At 40.8% G+C, this 22,406-nt stretch overlaps 1 protein-coding gene across 3 annotated transcripts in view; it reads right to left on the reverse strand.

The window, feature by feature from the left end:
- Window positions 1–4,127: 4,127 nt before the first annotated feature.
- The window catches only part of LOC131242696 (uncharacterized), a 42,353-nt gene continuing 24,074 nt past the window's right edge, over window positions 4,128–22,406 (reverse strand). Inside the window, exons 9-13 of one of the 3 annotated variants that reach the window (XM_058241511.1) lie at window positions 21,717–21,798; window positions 21,560–21,607; window positions 18,775–18,847; window positions 18,515–18,618; window positions 4,128–4,751 (exon numbers count right to left, since the gene is read on the reverse strand). In XM_058241511.1, the coding sequence (XP_058097494.1) occupies window positions 4,635–4,751; window positions 18,515–18,618; window positions 18,775–18,847; window positions 21,560–21,607; window positions 21,717–21,798 (424 nt within the window). In that variant the 3' untranslated portion in view covers window positions 4,128–4,634. Of the gene's footprint in view, window positions 4,752–5,816; window positions 6,331–17,923; window positions 17,969–18,514; window positions 18,619–18,774; window positions 18,848–21,559; window positions 21,608–21,716; window positions 21,799–22,406 lie in introns of those variants that run through there. The other 2 variants (XM_058241510.1, XM_058241512.1) reach the window with 2 other exon arrangements.

Consider the following 22,406-nt stretch of genomic DNA (forward strand, 5'->3'; position numbering starts at 1 on the left):
TTTCTTACCTTTCATTGCCCATCCCCCTCTTGAGAGGGGGTAATCACTGGTGGAATTGGGAATGAAAAGCTTCACATAGAGTGTGTACACTACGAATGGGGCCCATGGTTCGATGATCAACGGCCTACCCATGCACCAAAACTTCCCAAGATTGAGAGAGAATCCTACACCTTTAATAAGTGATCAAGAAATGTAGAGGTAGAAAAGAAAATACAATGGTAAATATTCAAGCAAGATTGATTTTCAGTCCTTGGGATTTTTTATTTTTTTAATGCATGGCCCATACATGGTGATTTGCATTATTGAACCATAGCCCCACTTGTACAACTAAAAACTGACAACTCATGCAGCACAAGACAAGGTTTTGGCCCCCACATTGGATTCACATATCTACATCACTCAAGTTTCCTAGCGAGAATTGGCTAAGACTGCTGATTCACTGAGATAAGAGTAGGGGCAATAGAGAATACGTTGGAATGAATAAGATCTGTGATTGGATTATCATGCACTAAGGTGTGTTTGGTTGCTCTAAATATCATTATATTTCACGATTAATCAATCTACTTTGGTGCAAATTTTCATCATATTTCATGAAATTTGGTACAACCAAATGCAAAGTAAGTCATTCTGCTTAATGTGATATCTGTGAAAAAACTAGTATCAAAGCGGGTTTGATCATGGTTGAAAGTCAACTTGGAAGAGTGGGCCTATAAGATCCAACGGTTTACATGATTTTGGGGCCTTTACAAAAACTGGAGATGTGCGATGTACATCTAGTGGTCTGCTTAACCACTACAAGAGCAAAAATGTTCAATCACCCATCTGATTCTACGTTTAAGCTAACTCTAAATAACAATCAATGGCTTGAATCATATAAAGAATAGGCCAGATGGACGAGATATTTAAAACTCTCTTTCCTCTTTTCTATTGAGAAATTGCTTCAATTACATACCATAAAACAAGGGATCCCTTCTCATTTTATAAGCAAGGGATTGAGGAGTTTGGACAAAGCAATGATACATTTATCTCGTCCTACATACATTTTTCATCGAAACGAAATTAAAATTAAATTTAAACATCAAATTCAATTCTCTTAATCTCAAAAGATAATTTCTAAAACTAGAGTAAGTAGAGGGTTATGGAAGGAAACTCGTGTGCGGCCCACCCACTAGTGGTTGCTTGCAAGTGAGACCCAAAGTACCTCTTGGGACAGTTGTCCACTGATCGATTTTATGATGATCTATGATAGATCCACAGTTGTAATATTGGGGTCAACAATGTTGTATTTTTTGCATTCATGCATCGGGGCATTTTCTTTTTTGGAGTTCTCTTCGTGTATAAATTATGAGATTAGATTTTTCAATGACAGGTGGGGTCCAGTACGATTTGAGATGGCGATTTTTTTCCAATGTACGGAAACCAATTCATGTTGATATTATTGTCTTGCCAATTAAGGGAATATGGAGTGACGCCAAAAAGGCTATCTAGTGTTTGTTTGGGCTGATTTGATTGAACAATCAAGACAAACTTGCGGATTGTATGGATGTGAGATCTGGTCCGTTTATGCTGCATTTTAATGGAAGGATAATGTATAAGATGAAAAAAAAATAATTGCACACTAGCAATTCACGTGGGATGTTTCATAGATTTGAAAATGATGGTTCAAATGAAGAACTTGGATAATATCTTAAAGTGAATATATATATATATATATATATATATATATATATATATATATATATATATATATATATATATATATATATATATATATATTTGGTGGGGGCTGGTATTTATTCTAAGGCTGAAAGTCAAGCGGGTTGGGCCGGATTGGTGCTCAACCCTAACCCAAACCAAGGTTCCTATACCTAAACTCTAGCCCAACCCAACCCAACCTCGTGTTGGAAATTCTCAACTTAAGCCCAATCCAAGTGGGCTCGGTCCGGTTGGTAGGTTAGTTGGGTAGATACATGCTAATATTTTTGTTATTACATTAGTTTATTATATTTCAATACATGTCTTATTTTTTGTACCTATAATTTTATTAATTATATATATAATTTTTTATTGTAAAGAACTTCATTTTTCTAAATAGATAAGCTAAAATATAGGACAACACTCATTTAAAAGTCATGTTGTGTAGCATACAATCTATTTGGGAGAGAGAAATCCGGCGTATCTTGTTAGCTTGAGTCATCATAAATAACGTGGACTAATGAGATCCGATGGCAATGGAATTTTATGTGCCTTCAACACAGATGATCCACACACAGTTACATATCAATCGGGTTCGGGTTGGGTCAGGCAACCCGAGACCTCAACCCAAGCCCGACCTAAGTTTTATCGGGTTGGTGTTTGTATAGCCGAAGCCCGAGACCGAACCCAATACATCCTGCCCGGGCCCAACCCAATGTTGGGTTGGTCACGGGTCAGTCGGGTTGAACATGCCCAACTTTCAGCCCTAATTTATGCCAGCGATGACATGACTGCGTTATTTGAGGAAATGGTTTGTAAGATGTGGGAGAGGGAAGGAGAAGCATTTGTAAAAAATGAGATTTTACCATGATGTGTACCGTTTGTATTTAGGATGTACTATAAATAAGCAATGTTCTAATAATTAGCCTTCAACATTGATACTGATCTTTGATTTTTGGAGTTCTAAGTTGTAAAATTCTATTTTCAATGGACTCTATTATTTTAAACACACACCACATGGGTACTCAAACCCATGACCTTAGTGTTGAAGCCTCTAAATCTGCTCATGTGCCAATGGTGCCAAAACACACAAGTTCTGCCATCTAGCTTCAAATGCCCACATACCAAACGCACCAATGCATATCTTCCCTTGCAGCTAGTTGCATTTTGACTCTTACATCCACATCACCTCCATTAGACCCAATCGGCCCTTCTTGTCCGCCTTAAAATAATCATACGGATTCTAGATGATCCAAACCACACAATCAGCTGTCCGCAAAAATAGATGGAGATGATGGTCTTAGAAAATTCTTTCAGTTACTGAGGCTTAGAACCATATAATTATTGTGATTTCTATGTACAAGTGGAAAAAGAGTGGAAGGAACACATCGGATGGTTTCCCACTCTTAGCTAAGGTTTGGTCCTAGCTATAGTGACAAATCTCATTCTAAGCTATTTTGATTTTAGGGAGATTTTCAGATTATGATTTGTTCTCGTGTTTTTATCAGAAAAGTCTCACCCAAAAAATACTAAAAATAGTTTATTAAAAATTAATAAATAAATTTATTTTTTTAAATATGGGAAAAATGAATTAATTTAAACTTTAAAATTTATTTTCAATAATATCTTGAAAAAACCAAAAAACTGCTGAGATTTTGAAAATCTTGCAATTTTAATAATTTCGTTAATTGAATTTTGCCATCAAAATATAGCAAGACTTTCAATTTCTTCTGGATATTTGTCACAATGGTCCCTACCCAACAGCGGGCTTGGGCTTGAACGGTTGGAGTTGAGCTTCTTGCTTAGAGCCATGTGAATTAATTACGACCTCATAAATAAAGCAGGCTGGGATCAGGGCTTAACTACTAGGTCCAGCCATCCTAGACTAATGTTGCAAATGGGTCAGGTTTGGATATCAACCTACAGGCTCACCCAATAACTAGATGTACTGAGTCTGGTTCTTTTATGCATAAAAGGCCATAGGACGGCTTCTCTCAACTGGGTTTAGATTCCTAGGTTGGTTTTGCGCCATGTAAAAAAATGGTGGTGACTCATCCGCCTCATATGTGGCACAGATGTACAGCTATCCTAACCATGCAAATTGTGGGTGCCCAAAATCACACTGATCAAGCAATCCTAACCATCCAAATATGTCAGGGCTTTAGCTGTTGTATTGGGATTCTTTTCAATGTCCAAAACCATTTATGTGATGGGGCTCTCTTGGATTAGGGATGGCCAAAAGAACTCTCAGATTGAATATTTGGACTCTTTGGTTACACGACAGTCATGGTGACCATCCATATTCAAAGCAAAAGAGCCAAATGATCAAAAGTTTAAATAATTCGACTTAAGAGCTTTTATCCGTTGTCTACCCAACGTAAAAAAAACTTGCTGATGAGCATGATACTTCACCAAAAAAAAAGAGGAGGATATTTCAGGAATTTTAAGGATATGAATTTAGACATTGGGATACATTTAAAGTAAACCATATCCCAGTAATCAAGCATTCAATATTCTGCAATCTACACCCTCAGATCTGAGGGGTGAATATAATATTTCCTCCCCATGTTGGTTGGATTAGGATTGCACCATGCTCCACTGTTTCAGCTCTGTTTCGTTATCCGATTCTCAATGTTGTTATAGCAGCATGCATTTACAGACATTTCTGTGTTCACTGAATATGCTAGGACTCAACACGGGGCTGTTTCCTTGTAGCCCAGATCAAACAAGCACCCAAAGGCCAACATGATCATGGGCACAGTACACCACATGCCGCAATATCTGCCACGAAACTGGAAAATGCACAAAATACCGTTTATGCATTCGAATGAAATGCCCTCACCTCGTTAATTGAACACCTCGATGGTATCAGTTCTTCAATGAGGCTCTGAGTCATGACTTCCTCATATCGGCCACATCGCCACTTCAGAGCATGAGAACTAGGAGGTCGTCGCTCGGGCATTCCATGCCAAATACTTTGCCCGCTCTTGCTTATATCTTTTCAGTTCTTTGATAGCTGCGAGCAGAACGTGCAATGCGACTGGCGCGAAGAAAGGCTGCAAGTGTCAAAGATAAAATGTAACAAAGAACAAAGTCATGGAAAACAACATTCCGACACAAATGAAATGTGCATGGTGTGCCATAAAGGCTATTACGGGGCCATAACAGCCGTTACGTGAAGGCAATGATGGCAACATAACAAGTTATGGGATTGTAACAGCTGTAACATTATAAATGATCTGCAGGTCGTAACAGCCATTTCAGTGCCGATACAGGTTTTCTTCATAATAATAATAATAAAAGGTCGTAACAACTGTTACAGCTCGAATCATAATGGCAATGGTGGTGGCCGTTAAGGCCATGGGCCACCTTTACCATTATGGAATACCTTGGAAATGTGCAACCAAATGGATCCATGATTGGGGGTTCAGCAATACGAGCCATGTGTTTTAACTAAATTCAACTACTTGTGCCAGGCAATCAACAAACTTGAAATATGCTGAAAACTTGAAAATGTTAAGCATTACATGGAGTTCAGATGGACATTTCAAGGAGAAAGCAACCGTATTTTTTTCAAGCTAAAAATCTCCGTAAAGGCTCATGTATGCCTATTATTGAGGCATTTTGCCCACTTTTCAATCTAAAAAACTTAGTGAAGGCATCATTGTGCCTAATCTTGAGGATTTTTGCCTAATTATAAAGCAAAAAAAAAAAAAAAACTCAACAAGGGCACCAAAATGCATATCCTTGAGGCATTTTGTACACTTTTCAGGCTAAAAACTCCATAAGAGCAACGAAACAGTGTATCCTGCAGGTGTTTTCCCACTTTTCAAGATCAAAATCTCTGTAAAGGCTCATAATCCTTGAGGTACTTTCCGCACTCTGCAACCTAAAAACCTTGATAAGGGCACTAAATTCCAATCTTTAGGCATTTTGCCCACTTCTCACATTAAAAATCTGGGTGAAATGCTCATCATTGGGCCACTTTGCCCATTTTTCAAAGGTCACTCAAAAACAACATGGAAAATAATCTTTGCCTATACAATTTGGAACATTTGGATTGAAAGGAACAACCGTATCTTTAGAAACAAAACATCAAGCTGGACACAAATAGCAGGAAAGATTAAAAACAAATGAGGTGATAAAATTCTCCAATACCATTCCCCACAAACCAGGCCTCTTGATTTTGGAGCCCTGCTTCTCAAATCGCGGAAACAAGATAACCTTGCTGTTCTAAGAACACAAATTATCCAAGCGAAGTGGAGTCCACCTCGACCTGGTTTCTTTAAACTCAATTTCAATGGATCAGTCACAAAAGAGCACAATAACCAGGGAGCAGGTGGCATCGTAGGAAGTGATTCGGGCGCATGCACTGCAGCATTCTGTCCAAGCTGAAGCTACGGCAATTTTTCTTGGGGTACTTCCAAGCAAAATGGATATCCACCAACTGGGAATTGAAGGAGACTCAATTAATGTCCACTTTCTCAATGATCAGGAACTCGTGTCATTGAGGGAGACTCCCATATGCTGGACAATACGAGACTTCTCTTGAGAAGAATGACCAGATGGGATGAAAAATATGTATTTTCTGGAAGCAAATTCGGCAACTGACCTATTGGCTAAGTCAGCCAAAACCTGGTATGAAGAATGGATCCATTGCTTTCCAGAACTCATTTTGGATATTGTAAATATAGATAAAAATAGTTGTGTGAATGCAAGAACTCAAATTGTAAATATTTTGCTTGTTAATATAAGTATGCTACAGTTGCCAAAAAAGAGAGAGAGAGAGAGTTAAAAGTCACAGTAAGGGCACCGAAATGCCTCTCCTTGAGGCATTTCCCCCACTTTTCAAGGTATAAAATCTCCTTAAAGGCACCTGTATGCCACATTTGCTCACTTTTCAAGCTTAAAAAAAACTCCTTAAAGACTCATAATTGCTCATCATTCAAGCATTTTCCCACTTTTCAAGCTAAAAATCTTGATATATGCACTCAAATACCAATTCCAAGTTAACAATCATGGCAAGGGCACAAAAATGCCTCTCCTTGAGGCATTCTGTGCAACTTTTCAAGCCAAAGATCTTCGTAAAGACACCTAAATGCCTCTCTTCGAAGCATGTTGCACACTTTTCAAGATAATAATCTATGTAAAGGTCGTAATTGATTATTGGTCAAGCATTTTATAATTGATTATTGTTCAAGCATTTTTTTTTGAAACGACGATAATATTATTTCACAAAAGCTGAAGCTCAAAATATACAAAAACCACAGGCCCGATCAGGCTACAACTCTCCCCACTGAATTGGGAAAGAAACTAGGATCTTTGAGGACCATGCCCATTCTGTTACAAGAGATTTTGCTTTGTCAAAGATCTGAGAAGCCTTATTTTTGCCATTTCTGAAGCATCTTTCATTCCTTTCCATCAATAAAACCCATCTACCCGCCAACAAGCACAACCACCATACTTTTGCCCCAGTTTTCGATCGACCCCCATCGTGCCATATTAAAAGGAAACTGTCAACTGAATGTGATAAGACCCACTCCACTCCGAATAATCCGAAGAAGCTCTCCTATAATCTTCTTGCAAAAGAACAATGAAGAAATAGATGGTCCACTTCTCAATCAAGCTCTCCCATAATCTTATTGTTCAAGCATTTTGCCAACTTCTCAAGCTAAAATCCTAGACTTGGGCACTAAAATGCTTATCCTCGAGGCATTTTTCCCATTTTCTAGCCAAAATCTCCATGCGAAGGCAGCAACCTAAATGCCTCTCCTCAAGGCGTCTTGCCAACTCCCAAGCTAAAAATCTACGTTTATGCTCATAACTACCAATCATTTTGACCACTTTTCAAGCTAAAAATCTCAGGAATGACACCCAAATGTCAGTCATTTGGGCATTTTCCCCACTTCTCGCTTTAAAAATCTGGGTGAGGGCACCTAAATGCCTATCATTGAAGCATTTTGTCCACTTCTCAAGCTACAAGTCTCTATGAGGGCACCTAAGTGCTTATGGTTGAGGCATTTTTCCCACTAATCAAGCTAAAGATCTCGCCAAGTGCACCTAAATGCCATATCCAAGGCATTTTGCCTATTTATCAAGCTTAAAATACGCCTAAGGGTACTTAAATACATGTCCTTGACACAATCAAGGTAAGGGCACCTAAATGGATATACTTGAGACATTTTACCAACTTTTGAAGTTAAAAATCTTGATAAGAGCATCTAAAAGCCTGTACTTGAGGCATTTGTTCACTTTACAAGTAAAAAATCTAGATACGGGTATCGAGATGCCTAATCTTGAGGCATTTTGTCCTCTTTTCAAGTTAGAAATCTCAGTAAGGGCGTAGAAATGTCCACTTATGAGGCATTTTACCAATTTTCCAAATTAAAAATCTCAGTAAGGAATCAAAACACCTATCAGGAGCAATTTGCCCACTTTTCAAGCTAAAAAATAAAAATAAAAACTTAAACTTGGTAAGGGCACTAAAATGGCTATCCATGAGGCATTTTCCCCATTTTCAAGCTAAGAACATGACAAATGCACCAAAATGCATATCCTTAAGACATTTTGCCACATTTCAAGCAAAAAATCCCGGTAAGGTCACTAAAATGTCAATCCTAGAGGCATTTTGCCACCTAAAAAATCTTGATATAGACATCAAATTGTCAATCCTTGAGCCATTTTTGTATATTTTCCAAGCTAAAAATCTTTGTAAAGGTACCGAAATGCTGATCCTTGAGGCATTTTGTCCACTTTTCAAGCTAAATATCTTCGTAAGGCCTCATAAAAAGCTTGGAGAAGGCACTGAATGCCTACCCTTGAGGCATTTTGCCCACTTTTTAAGTTGAAAATGTAGGTAAAGGAAACTTAACACCTATTCTAAAGCACATGCCCACCTCTCAAGTCAAAAAATCAAGGTAAAGGCACCAAAATGCCTATCCTTGATGTATTTTGTCCACTTTTCAAGTTTTTTTTTTTTTTAAATAAAATAAAAAATAAAAAATCATGGTACGGGCACAAAAATACCTCTCCTTGAGTCATTTGTCCACTTTCCATGCTAAAATCTCAGTAAAAGCACCTAAATGCGTATCCTTGAGGTATTTTGCCTCCAAGCTAAAATCATCGGTAAAGGCACTGAAATGCCTATCCTTGAGGCATTTTGCCCACTTTTGAAGCCAAAAATCTCCATAAAGGCAGACAAATGCCTTCTCGAGGCATTTTGTCTACTTTTTCAAACAAAAATATCCATGAAGGCCACCTAAATGCCTATCTTTTAGGCATTTTGCTCACCTTTCAATCTAAAAATCATGGGAAGGCACCTAAATGTGAACCTTGTAGACATTTTCCCCGTTTCTCACACTACAAATTTGGAAGGGCATCAAAATACTTATCATTGAGGCATTTTGCCCACTTCTCAAGCAAAAAAACCACGGTGAGGGCACCTAAATTCCTATACTCGAAGCATTTTGCCCACTTCTTAAGCTAAAAATCTTGAAAGGCCACCTAGATGCTTATACTTGAGGCATTTTGCCCACCTTTAGAGCTAAAAATGTGGGTAAGGGCACCTAAATGCCGATCCATTGAGGCGATTTGCCAAAAAAAAAAGAGAAGAAGGGTAAAGGCACCTACATGCCTATGCTTGAGACATTTTGCTCACTTTCGAGCAAAAAATATGGGCAGGATCACCTAAATGCCTACACCTGAAGCATTTTACCCACTTCCAAAATTCAAAATCTAGGTATGAGCACCTACATGCTTAATCTTGAGGCATTTTGCCCACTTTTCAAGCTGGAAAACTCAAAAAGGGCACTGCAATGCCAATCCATGAGGCATTTTACCCACATTCCAAGTTAAAAAACTCCATAAGGGCACCAAAATGCTTATCCTTGAGGCATTTTGCCTACATTTCAAGCTAACAATTTCAATTATGGCACTGAAAAGCCCATCTTTGAGATTTTGGCCAATTCAAGCTAAAAATTTCGGTACGTGCTCCAAATATTTAGAGATATTTTGCCCACTTTACAAGATTTTTTTTTAAACAAATAAAAAATAAAAAATCTCAATATGGGCACTAAAATGCCAATCCTTGAGGCATTTCACAAACTTTTAAAGTTAAAAATATCCCTAGAGGCACCTAAATGCATATCCTTGAGGCATTTTGCTCACTTCTCAAGCTAAATATCTCCATAAAGCCTCTTCAATGTGTGTTTTTTAGGCATTTTGCCTACTTCTCAAGCTAAATATCTTCGTAAAGCATCCTCAATGTGTGTTTTTTAGGCATTTTACCCACCTTTCAACTAAAAATCTTGGAGAAGGAACCAAAATGCCTAAGGTTGGGGCATTTTGTCCACTTTCTAAGTAGAAAATCTTGGTAAAGGAACCTAAATGCCTATCTTAAAGCATTTTCCCATATTTCAGGTTAAACACCTAGGTAAAGGCACCAAAATGCCTTTCCTTAAGGCACTTCGCCCACTTTTTAAGTTATAAAGGCACCAAAATGCCTATCCTCAAGGCATTTTATCCACTTTTCAAGTTAAAATCATGGTAAAGGCACCAAAATGCCTCTCCTTGAGGGATTTTGCCCAATTCTCAAGCTAAAAATCTCAATAAGGGAACTTAAATGCATCTCCTTGAGGAATTTTGCCCACTTTTCAAACTAAAATCCTTGTAAAGGCACTCAAATGCCCAACCTTAAGGCATTTTGCTCAATTTTCAAGCTTAAAAATCTCTATAAAAGCACCAATATGCCCAACCTTAAGGTATTTTGCCAACTTTTCAAGCTAAAGAACTTCAAAAAGGCTCATAACCGCCTATCCTAAAGGTTTTGTTGTTTATTATTATTATTATTATTGAAGAGTAATCAAATTTTTTATTAAAGGCCTGCCGGCAACAACTAGCGAGAAAAGAATACGAAGGGGAAAACAGAAAAAAAAAAAGAAAGAGATGATATCAACAAGCAACCAGGGAACCCCACATATCAACCCTAGGGTTTAACCAAGGACCCCCATTCGAAAACAAAGTCCTAAACAATAGCTATAATCACCTCAAGCAACTGGGATGAGTTTTGGAAACATCGTCTATTCCTTTCATTCCAAATCGCCCACCGAACCGCTAGAAGAGAAATGTACCAATGAGCCCACCATCCTTGATTCGAAGACATTCCCTATACTAAGCCCATAAAAGGTCCCCAACATTGCCTGGCATCAACCAAGATGAAAGAAAGGACAAGAGGACGTGCGACCACACCTTGGAAGTGAAGGGGCAAGAAATAAATAGGTGGTCAATTGTCTCATCAACGTGGAGGAAAAGATAGCATCTGTTCGGAATGTAAATAGAGCGCTTTTGAAGGTTATCAATGGTAAGGACCTTCTTTCTTCCCACAAGCCATGTGAAGGCCTCAACCTTGGGGGGAATGGCACAATGCCAAAAATGGAAAGCATGGCCACTGCCGCCCCCATCTTCATGGGGGCAAATCAAGTTATAGAAAGATCTAACCGAAAAGCACCTAGATTTGTCTGTGGTCCAAATCATTTTGTCCTCATCACAAGTGGGAAGATGAGTTGAATCCGGTTGAGAAAGTGGAGGAGTTCATTGACCTCTTGGTCTAAAAGGTCCCTTTGACATGGAGGGGTCCAACAATCATTAGTGCCGTTGAGAGAGAAGCAATCTGCCACCAACAAGTTTGGTGTTGGTGCGACCCGAGCTAAATTAGGAAAGACTTGAGCTAGGGGAGCATCGCCACACCATACATCTTCCTAAAATCTAACTTGGGTCTCATCGCCAATAGAGAAAGAAATGCCCTTCTTGAAGGCCGACTTGAGCGATAAAATCGACCTCTAAATGTTGGAAACCCTATAAAGGGAAGAGTCCTTGATCTCCCATCCCCCCATCAGCAGCCCATACTTGGAAGCGATCGTTACCCTCCAAAAGCTCCCTCGTTCTGTGCCAAACCGCCACAAGCATTTCCCCAGGAGAACGTCATTCATAGCAAGAAGATTCCTTACCCCAGCTCCTCCCTCATTGATAGGTTTGCACACTTCCTCCCACCTTAAGAGATGGAATTTGTTCTCAACTTCCACGCCTCTCCATAGGAAGTCTCTTCTGAGCTTGTCCAGTCTCTTCCTAAACAAGGCCGGCCATTTGAAGAGAGGCATAAAATATAGAGGCATATTGACAAAAGCAGTCTTGATGAGAGTTAACCTCCCTCCTAGGGAGAAAGCGATTTCACCATTTAGAAAGAACCTTCACTATTCTCTCGATCACCTTGTCCCACAGGTGAGTGGTAGGTCTCCCCACGCACAGCGGCAGCCCCAGGTAAGATGAAGGGAGAGATCTCATCTTGCATCTGAAAATCGAAGCAAAGAGAGAAGTGTCATCCTTGGAGAGGTGAATGCCCAGAATATCGCTCTTCCCCATATTAACCTTCAAGCCAGAAACCGCATCGAAGCAAACAATGATCTTATGAAGATTGTCCACCATAATTGGATCAACATCGCAAAAGAAGATAGTATCGTCTGCGAATTGAAGATGGGAGATAGGTTCTACCAAGTTGGAGACTCTTAAACCCGCGAATAAGATCAAATTGTTTACCTCTAGATAACATTCGATTGAAAGCTTCCGCCACTATCAGAAATAGGAAAGGAGATAGAGGATCACCCTGGCGAAGACCCCTAGAAGGTTTGAAGAACCCTTGGGAGAGCCATTAACAAGCACGGAGCACGCCACCAATCGAACGCACAACGAAATCCTACCTCTCCATTTAGCACCACAACCCAACATTTTTAACAAGTAATCAATGAAATCCCATTCCACATTAATGTCAAGCTTACAAATGATACCCGACTTTTTTTCCTTGATTATGGAGTGAAGGCATTCATGGGCTAGAAGGGCACTATCCAATATTTTATGGCCTCCCACAAAAGCTCCTTGACATTCTGAAACGATGTTATCAATAACACCACGGAATCGTGAAGCAAGGATTTTAGCAATGATCTTGCATGGACTTCCAATGAGGCTTATGGGGCAAAAATCTTTGATATTTTCAGCTCCTCTTTTTTTTGGAATGAGTGCTATAAACGTTGCGCCATACGCCGAATGGAGGTGGCCATAGAGGAAGAAGTCCTTGACAGAACTCCTAACATCACTTCTTACAACATTCCAAAACACTTGAAAAAAAAGTCAAAGGGAAACCATCTGGCCCCAGAGCCTTATCTCGACCTAAATTATTCACGGCCTCTTTAACCTCTTCTTCTGAAATCTGACACTCTTAACTAATTAGTTGATTCCTCCAAAAAGGTAGCAAAAGGCAAGAAGTCCAACTGAGGTCTGGCCCAAGAGTCCTTGGATAGGAGCTTTTCACAAAAAAGAGACGATGGCGTTACAAACTTGAGACTTTTCTTCTATTCTTTTATTGTCAACCATAATAACTGAAATTCTATTGTTTCGGGCCTAGCTAAAACTATATTGTGGAAAAAACTTGTGTTACTATCTCCTTCTTTTAGCCACAAGGCCCAGAAACGTTGGCGCCATTTAATTTCACCTTCTTTTAAGCGCTTAGAATATTCTTGCTAAAGTGAGCTATGCCTATTTCTATCTTCTTTAGACATAATATTGCATTCTTCCTTGATATCAAAAGCTTGAATCTCCTCGGCAATGCTTGAAGTCTCAGCTTCCCTTTCCCCATACACCTCCTTACGCCAGACCTTAAGCTTCTCTTTAAGATATTTCAACTTCAAATGCAGCAGCACTCCAACTTCCCCATGGCCTTGGAAAGAATTCCACCATTCCTCCACAAGGTCATGGAAACCCTTAACCTCAAGCCAAGATAGTTCGAACCTAAAGGGTTTAGGTCCCCAGCTATCGAGCGAGGAATATAGGAGAATCGATCTGTGATCCGAGATTGTTCTGGGCAAGCCTTTCAACTAGATCAAAGGAAATCTATTTAGCCACTCAAGAGATGCCATAAACCTATCAATCTAGGACATGGTTGGTTGCTTCTGACCATTGGACTAGGTGAACTTGGCACCTTGCATGGGAATGTCAACCATCTCACATCTTTGGGACCATTCAGCAAATGTCCTCATACTGGCAGTGATACAAGACCCAGATGATTTCTCGTGAATGAAATGCATCACGTTGAAGTCTCCACCAACGCACCAAGGCAAAGACCACATTGAGGAGATCGTCTGAAGCTCGTCCCAGAATCTGGATCTAATAGCAGACTTGCATGGCTCGTAGATAGCAAACAAGAGCCACTTGAATCCAGATGAGATTTCATAAAGCACCACTAAAACAGAGAATTCGCCACACCATCTTCCTTTTTCCATATAGTCGAGTTCCAAGCGACCAAAATACCCCCAGTTGTTCCCTCTACGTCCAGAACTACACATTCCTTAGGAGAGAATCCACATACCTCATCCGAGATGGTGTTACTAAACGTTGACAACTTTGTTTCCTGATTGGTGACGATTTGAGCTTTCGAACTCGTGCAAACCTTTTTAAGTTGGATCCTCTGCTCCCTACTTCCCAATCCCCTGACATTCCAGCATTGGATATTCATCACGAAACCGATTATGCCCTTCTAGCCCTGCCTCCCTGTTTGATACTTGTCACGAAATTTGCTGAAGTCTCCACCCGTAGAAGTTCCCTCTAGGCCTTGAGAAATCGACGAGTAGAACTTCTCACGACCTCCCTACCTTGCTGCTCCATGAACTGAGCAAGAGCAACTGTGTCCTCGTCTTGAGCCTAAAAAGACATGCCAAGCTTGGCCCACCATATCGATAATGTCTTTAGCCTAGTCTTATCTCATCCTCCGACAATGCCACAAACAAAGGCATAGTGACTTCGTTTCTATCGCAGGTGGGGTTCTGATCCTCGCCTCCTTGGGTTAATAGCATTTGAACCTTGCCCTCCTTATACTTGCCTGGGCTGTTTGCCATCATTTGAAGAGTGACGTCTAGGGTTTCCAAGAAAACCTCCCCCTCCACATCAAGAAAGTCTTCGGCTTGGATGCTGATATCTATCAAAGTTGAATCCTCTACACCAACTAACCTGCAGCTTGGGATCGAAGATTGTTCGCATCCGTCATCTCCATGAGGACATCCTAAGCTTTTAATCGAACTGAAGAAACAAGCTCAGGCTGAGATTTGATACTCAAAAGGATCTTCCTTACCTTGTTTGGGAGAAAGAGGCATTGCAATGGGGGCGCCGGAGATATTCCTCAGAAGGATTGCCCTCGAACCTCCTATAGTATAAGGAACGATTGCTTTTGAGGGATTAGGCTCACACGTGACTTGATATTGGTTTATGTCGATTGCACGAGACTCAATTCTCTTGTGTGAATCATCATGTCCTTTCAGAGGGAAGATGGGATTTTGGCACGTGTCATACAGAAGAGCTTCGCACACACCCGAAATCTCAGTTGAGGGGAGAGCTTCATCTGAAATGTGGTGCTTGGAATGACCGCATATTAGCCTTGGATTGCATCCAGCTGTCTGTCGAGATTCGGATGGGGCCTCTATCTATATGATAGTGGTGTGGGGCTTTGTTTGTTCCCGAGCCTCGATTTGGGCCGCATCGTTTTGGCAAGATAGAGTGTCACATATTCCGGGTCTTCTGAGTCTTCCAACATATGCGACAGATGGCTCCGAGCCTCCGGTTCTGTTCGAGGCTCCTCCCAAGCCTCTTCATTCGACTTTAGAGAGGGTGGTTCGTCGGCACAAGAGACTGGGAGCTCCACGTGCGAAGTCGCTCCTATTGCCACGTGCTGGAAAGGGTGAGAGTACGTAGGAAATGACATATGGAGAACCACAGCCTTCCGCATCTCTTGGCACTTGTCCGTCAATGGGATGCGAGAGAATGTCGTTTGCAAACCTCTTCTGAGCATGAATCGGTGCTCCTTTGGAGTTTACAAAACGAACTCCTTCCTGGGAGCCATCTCCTATTGAGCCTTTTGGAATCTTCTGTTCTCAGAGCTTCCATTCCTCACCCCATCAGCACAGAATACCCCATGCTTCTTCCTTCATTACTTTGATTAGAATGTTCACCTCTCCTACCTAGATCCTAATCTGCTCCGGCACCGGAATAGTGTTCCTTGTTCTTATGCAAATACTCGTAGCTCTGATGTCCTCCCCTATCTCTGACCTTTTATAGATGGCGAGGACAGAGCCTACACAACTGCCAATCACGAGAAGAACCTCCTTATTCCACACTTCCAAAGGAATTCCCCCAAAGAGGAACCATCCATCTTGTGTCCCAAAAATAGAGTAGTTTTCTCATCTTCTCGCTTAACAGATGGGTCCGTCCTTAAAGCTCCATGAGAATCTCTTCCACCTTTGACTCCACCTTTGGGGAGATCCATAGCTCGTGTGCATTGAGAGCCCCAATCTTGTATGCCCACTCTTCCAACTTACAGCAAGCCTTTAACCATAGATGGATATGAGAGAGCAAAGCAGCTTCCTTCGTAAGCGCGACCACCGAGTTACACAAGACCGACCAGACATCCTGAACGACGAAGGGATGCACATGGATAGCTGGGTCGATATCAGTCACTAGTCTCCAGCATCTTGCCACATTTGAGCCATCGATCAATGTCTTCGGATTCCCATCTTCTCCCCTATGCTGAGGGTGGGGATTGCTATCCCTGGATACAACCTCCTTAAACGAGCAAGGCATGGGCCTAGGATAGTCTTTTCCATTGGAAGGATAAGTGGGGGGGGGGGGGGGGGGGAAGATTCCTTGCGTGTTGAGATTTGTTGCAGTTGCACTTGTTGCCTCTGAGCCCGATCGGACATCTCTCTTGTTGCCAACTTATTTTCCTTACTCTTTCGAGCTTCTTCCATGTTGACAATGTATGGGCTGAACCTAGCTTTTTGGACTAAAAGTTGCTTCCCTCCGAAGCTTTCACCATTGAGCAGTTCAATTACTCGCGCCGGCTCTCCATTTGTTCTCATCTGAATAAAGGTGAAACCCTGAGGGATTTCGGAGCCACGAACCATAGGAATGATGACATTCTCAACCTCCCCTGCATGCACAAGTGAAAACCTTAGAAAAGTTTATTGGTAGCCAGCCTGTCGGATATCCTTTCACAAAGAGGATCGAGAACTTGTTGAGAGGCATTGGAGCTGCGAGGCCCTCCCCGATACCTAAGGCATCTCCTTCCTCGAACGTCAATCCATTCGTCGGGATTTCCACCATCATCTTCAACCCCTTTTCCTTTATCAGATCCACGGGAAAGAGAAGAACCAACCACTCCCCCCCCCCGCTTCAGCACAAATCCCTCTTCTGTTAGATCGTCCACCCTAAGAACCACTATTGTGCTCTCTTGACGCCCTAGTTCTTGTTGTTGCAGGATTTCTACTCATATGTCATCCCCTCCATGGGTTCGTACCATGCTCTCTCCTATCAGTTAGTTATTTGACTCCTATCCTAAAGGTATTATGACCACTTTTCAAGCTAAAAATCACGAGAAGGGCACCAAAATACCAATCCTTGAGGCATTTTCCCACTAAAAATCTCTATAAAGGTACCTAAATACCTACCGTTGGGCATTTTGCCCACTTCTCAAACTAGAAACCTCAATAAGAGCACCTAAATGGTTATATTATAGTTATTTTGCCCACTAATCAAGCTAAAATTTGAGGAACGAGCACCTAAATGCAAATCCTTGAGGCAGTTTGCCCAAATTTTGAGCTAAAACGATGCGCTAGGGGACCTAAATGCCTGTCCCTTTTTCCTATTCTTTTTTAAGAACAAATGCGCTAGGGGACCTAAATGCCTATCCTTGAAGCAATATGTTCACATTTCAAGCTAAAAGTTAAAAATATGTGCTAAGGGACCTGAATGCCTATCCTTGAGGCAATTTGCCCACTTTCGAGCTAAAATTCCCATTAAGGGCACCAAAATTCCTATCCTCGATGCATTTTGCCACTTTTCAAGCTAAAACTTACAGTAATGGCACTGAAATGTCTATTCTTGGTATTTTTTGCCCACTTTTCAAGCTAATAATCTCCATAAAGGCACCTAAATGTGATGTAGGACAATTAACCACTTGCTCTAAAAGCTCGAACTGATGGGCAGTGTCGGTGAATGTTGGTGAATTGCATATCTAAAAGCTGCTACATTGGACCAAAATGTTAATATGAGACGCAAAGGCTACCTTGGTCAGTAAAATTAGAAACTTACTTGCAGGAGTACATGCCAGTATGGCAGATTTCTGGGATTTTTGACCAGCCATCCCCACCTTTTACCCCAACCTAAAAACCAGTTCATTGCCCTCATCAAGAGGACAACATTTGTATGTGAATATTCTTCTCGAAGAAGAAGAAAAAAATTGCATGTGAATATGGACTGCTAATCAATTCTTTTAGCCATTCTTTTTCTTTTGTACAGCCATGGCCCAACTGATGAGCAGAACGGCCTGATTTATTGACCAGGGTTCATGCATGGAAAGCCCATGGATGGCCTTGATGCAAGTAAAGCTACAACCATACTCCTGAATGTAGCCTCAACACAACTCTATTCATATATCAACCTTAATTTATGCTCAGAAAAAAAAGAATACAACTGGATTGATAAGATGTTTCTCTAGTCCACAATCAAAGCGTCAAAGCATTCTGGTCATTGTGAAATAGCAGTGGCATTGTGGTCATTTTGAAACAGCAGCGGGTACATACATAGGTAAGACGATTGCACAGAACATGTCAGAAATTAGAGAGAAATGGAGCTTTTCTATGTAATTAGGACATAAAATGAATAGCTAAGGATCTTTCATGTTGACCTGAACACATGTTCTGATGAACATGCACACAATGGTACGTACCATGTATATGGCAAAGTAGTGCTCAATTGAGGAGTAGCTGAGTGACATGATGGATGGATGAAAAAATGCATCCTCTGCTAAAGCCCTTGCTCGCCGAGAGGACACTGGGAAGAAAAGGAAAAAAAAAAAAGAGCATTAGAGCTATTTCATCATCTTACTATGCAGCACAGCTGAAAGGAGCTAAAAGAAAAGGAGTATAATCCAAATCACTGAGTGAGAGAGAGAGAGAGAGAGAGAGAGAGAGAGAGAGAGAGACATACCAGCTGAAGCATCATACATTCCACTGGAAGCATTACTTTGAGATAAAGTTGCAGCCTCAAGTGAAAACTTCACCTAAACAAGGGGATATCAAGAGACTCAAGACAATCAATCGGCAAACAAACTACATGCTACCAAGGCAAAATTGACAAACAACGATGCTGATGGGCAGGTAGTAGAAAACAAAACTCTTTGAAAGTGCATTTGAGCATTCACCTACTTCAACGTCTAACAGGTTACAATTGGGTGTCCCACTTTTCGAGGTGAACGGTACACCCTCTGCCCAAATCAAAAGTGAGATAATAACAACCAACAAGATATTTAGGGAGGAACAAGAAGGAAAATGGAATCCTACTCAGTGCAGTTTCCATTTTCCAAGCCGCTTCAAACACCAGCAGAATGGTTCTGCCTGAGAAAGATAATCGACCTCAGTTTGTTGTGTACATCCAAACAAGTGGAAAAGGTGAGAAAAGAGAGTCTGTCTGAAGCAGTTTCGCCAAATGCCAGCAGAGATTCTTCTGAGAAAACATAATCCATCTTGGTTCAGGAGCACACCTTAAAGGCCACTTATATTTGGCATTCAAAAAACCATGCCCTACCCAAAAACATCCCCAACTGACACTTTCCACAACTCAAATTTATCTCATTATACAAAGTATGATTGATAACAAGGAAAATGCACAGAAGCAGATGCTCAAGAGACGAAGCTCAAGAAAAGACACTTGAAACATAAGTAGCAGAAACAAACTGCAGTATGTTCCATAAAAAAGTTCAGGATTGGAGTGTCAATGTTTTCCTATCTTTAGCTGAGAAACTTGAAAAGACTAACCACAAATATGGAAGTTCATCTTGAACTCCACAAACAACATAAACAACGGGCCTAAACATGTCATGATAGGTCACATAAATAATGCACATTCAAAATCTAGAATTCTAAGACAAGCCCTTAAAAATCCTCACAAATGCAAAATGGCAGAGGGTGGAGGAGCTCCTCACACCCCTCTCCACCAGCATCCTTATACAGCACACGTGCTCACATGGCAAGTGTGCAGGGCATCTGAGTCATGAATAAATTGGCCGCACTGTGAAGATGACCATATGCAATTATCAGGTTATTCTACTCATTGGGTAGTCCACATGTTTATGTTGAATGGGGACTGTCGGCGGCGGTGCTAAACATCCACAATCTTCATATAGGGTGGGCCATATAATGACCAACCAAGCTTAATCTTTGTATGGCCATCTTCATGACCAACTTATGCACTGGTCAATGTCTCACGTAATTGCTACATTGGCACATGTGCTGTGCCAAAGGTGTGAATGAAGATTATACGTGTATGGATTGCAAATCTATGTGTAAAATCGCTTCATTGAGAAGAAAAAATAAATACAGAGGTAATCATCAATTGCCTCATCATATATACACCAATCAATTATTTCATGGCCGATGGTTCATGGGACATGGTCCTCTGACGAGTAATATCTTTGCCATTTTCCAACCCAAGGAAGAGGGTTAGGTATCAAGAACCTAAAGCACAATTATGCAGCTTGCTGGGTAAATGGCTGTGGAGGTTTGGAAAGAGGGAGGTATGTGGCAGAACGTTATTCTTAGCAAGTACAAAGCGGAGGATGTTGGGGGTGGTTCTCCCCAGCAGTTGATTCTTTTTAGGGCTCCTTGTGTGTGGAGGGCAGTGATTAAAATGGTAGACTCCTTCAGGAATGAAATCTCATTCAATCCAGGAGAGGGTGTCATAGTGAGATTCTGGTTGGATAGATAGTGTGGCGATTCATGCTTCAGCTAGTGCGGCGATTCACGCTTCAGCTTCAATTCCCTAGCCATTTGGGATTGAGATGAACACTGATGGCCGCATCTCTTCTTTCAGATCAGAGATAGGGGGTTGTATCGTTTGGAACCCAAGATTCTGAAGAAATCTCACCAAAGAGGAGATGGAAGAATTCAGCACCCTTATGGCCAGCTTCATCAGTTTAGCTTGTCGTCTGTTAAAGGAGACAAGTGGAAATGGGAAGTGGATAGGTCAGGTCATTTCTTGGTGAAATCCTTCTATGCAGTTATGGCTGACCATTCCTTGCATTTACTTGGTTAGTGAGAAAAGAGAGAGTGCTGAAAGGCCTATTATCACAAATGGATGCATTTTGTGTCTTAAGGAAGCAGAATTGGTAAATCACTTATTCTTGTACTGTGACTTCATGCACTCAGTTTGGAGGAAAGTCTTCACCACCTTTGGAGGGAATTAGGTTATGCCATTTGATATTCGAGCCCTTGTCAATTCTGTAGGTGGTGTGGCGTGAATGCAAGAGCAGAAGTTGTAATTTTTAGATAGCCTTATTAAAAGTTAAGAGTTAAGTCCTTCAATGGTCCAGGGCAGCTAATGTATCTAGAGACGGGGTTTTGGGACTTAAGTTTGGGTTTCTTTTAAGGGGTTTGGGTTTGTTTGTATGTGGATGATGCCTTGTCAATTGTCATCCTTTTCGGCTTAATAAAATGAGTGATCCTTCGAATAATAATAATAGTAATAACAACTTTGCTGTTTTCATTATACATGGTTCAAAAGTGCCATATTATACAGTACTGCACAAAGGTAAGTGGTCGGTTATGCAATTTTTTCCTAAACCATACACTTTCACCAGCTTGTTTCGCCTAATAGATCCAACAATGACATTTCAACACATTTTTGCAATAAAGTATCCACCAATGCTGCTAGATTAGTTTTAAAACTGACAGATTGAGATGCTCAATTAAAGGAACATGTGATCCAAACAACTGACCTGTTTTCCTATTTCATCCATGACAATCATCCTTGGAAGTGATTGAACCTGCACCATCAGTACTGTCACAAGAAAGAACTGGCTGAAAGTGGAAAGCTTTTTTTATCTGGTAGTTCAGCTGCTTCAGCATAATTCAAAGAATAGGCTTGAAACGTACCAATCTGGAAAGAGATCCAAGGGTTGTTGCACATGAAAGAAGATTAAAACACGTATGGTGCCGAAATAATGCATCCAATTCCCTACAGAAAATGAAATGAGCGCTATTTTAGTGAACTTTTTTTAAGAAAGTGAAATATTTTAGTTAACTTGCTCAGTGCATGACTGAATACCATTTGAAAGGTCATGCAATTGTTAAACTTCTATGGTCCTTCAAAAACATAGGATAAATACATGGTACAATGAACAATATAACCCCTAAAAATCAATTATTCTGAAAAGGAAAAAGTAGAAGGAAAACCAACAAATCAGTAAATAGGAGTATCATTATAGTCAATGTGGGAGAATATACTAGCAGAGGCAACAGTCATGATAAGATGGCCTGACTTGTAAAGCCCCACCCATTGGAAGGTTCAAGCTGAATTTAAATGGATGCTCCCTTGGGAGCCCGGGGCCAATGCGAGTCAAGGGCTATATCAGGGATAGTGGAGGAGCCGCTATCATCAAGTTTTCCAGAGCCACAAGGTTCAGTGACTACTCTCACGTTGAAGCTACAGTGGTGTTCATTGGGCTGAGGATAGCGGCTAGACACTACATTGGACAGATCATAGTTGAGGGGATTTGACGAATGTTATTAATTAGATTCAGTTGGACCATATCCCCAGGAGGTTGGTCGACCATCTTGAGGAAG

The sequence above is a fragment of the Magnolia sinica genome, chromosome 4 (genome assembly GCF_029962835.1).
Source record: "Magnolia sinica isolate HGM2019 chromosome 4, MsV1, whole genome shotgun sequence".
In the NCBI taxonomy this organism is placed as follows: Eukaryota; Viridiplantae; Streptophyta; class Magnoliopsida; order Magnoliales; family Magnoliaceae; genus Magnolia; species Magnolia sinica.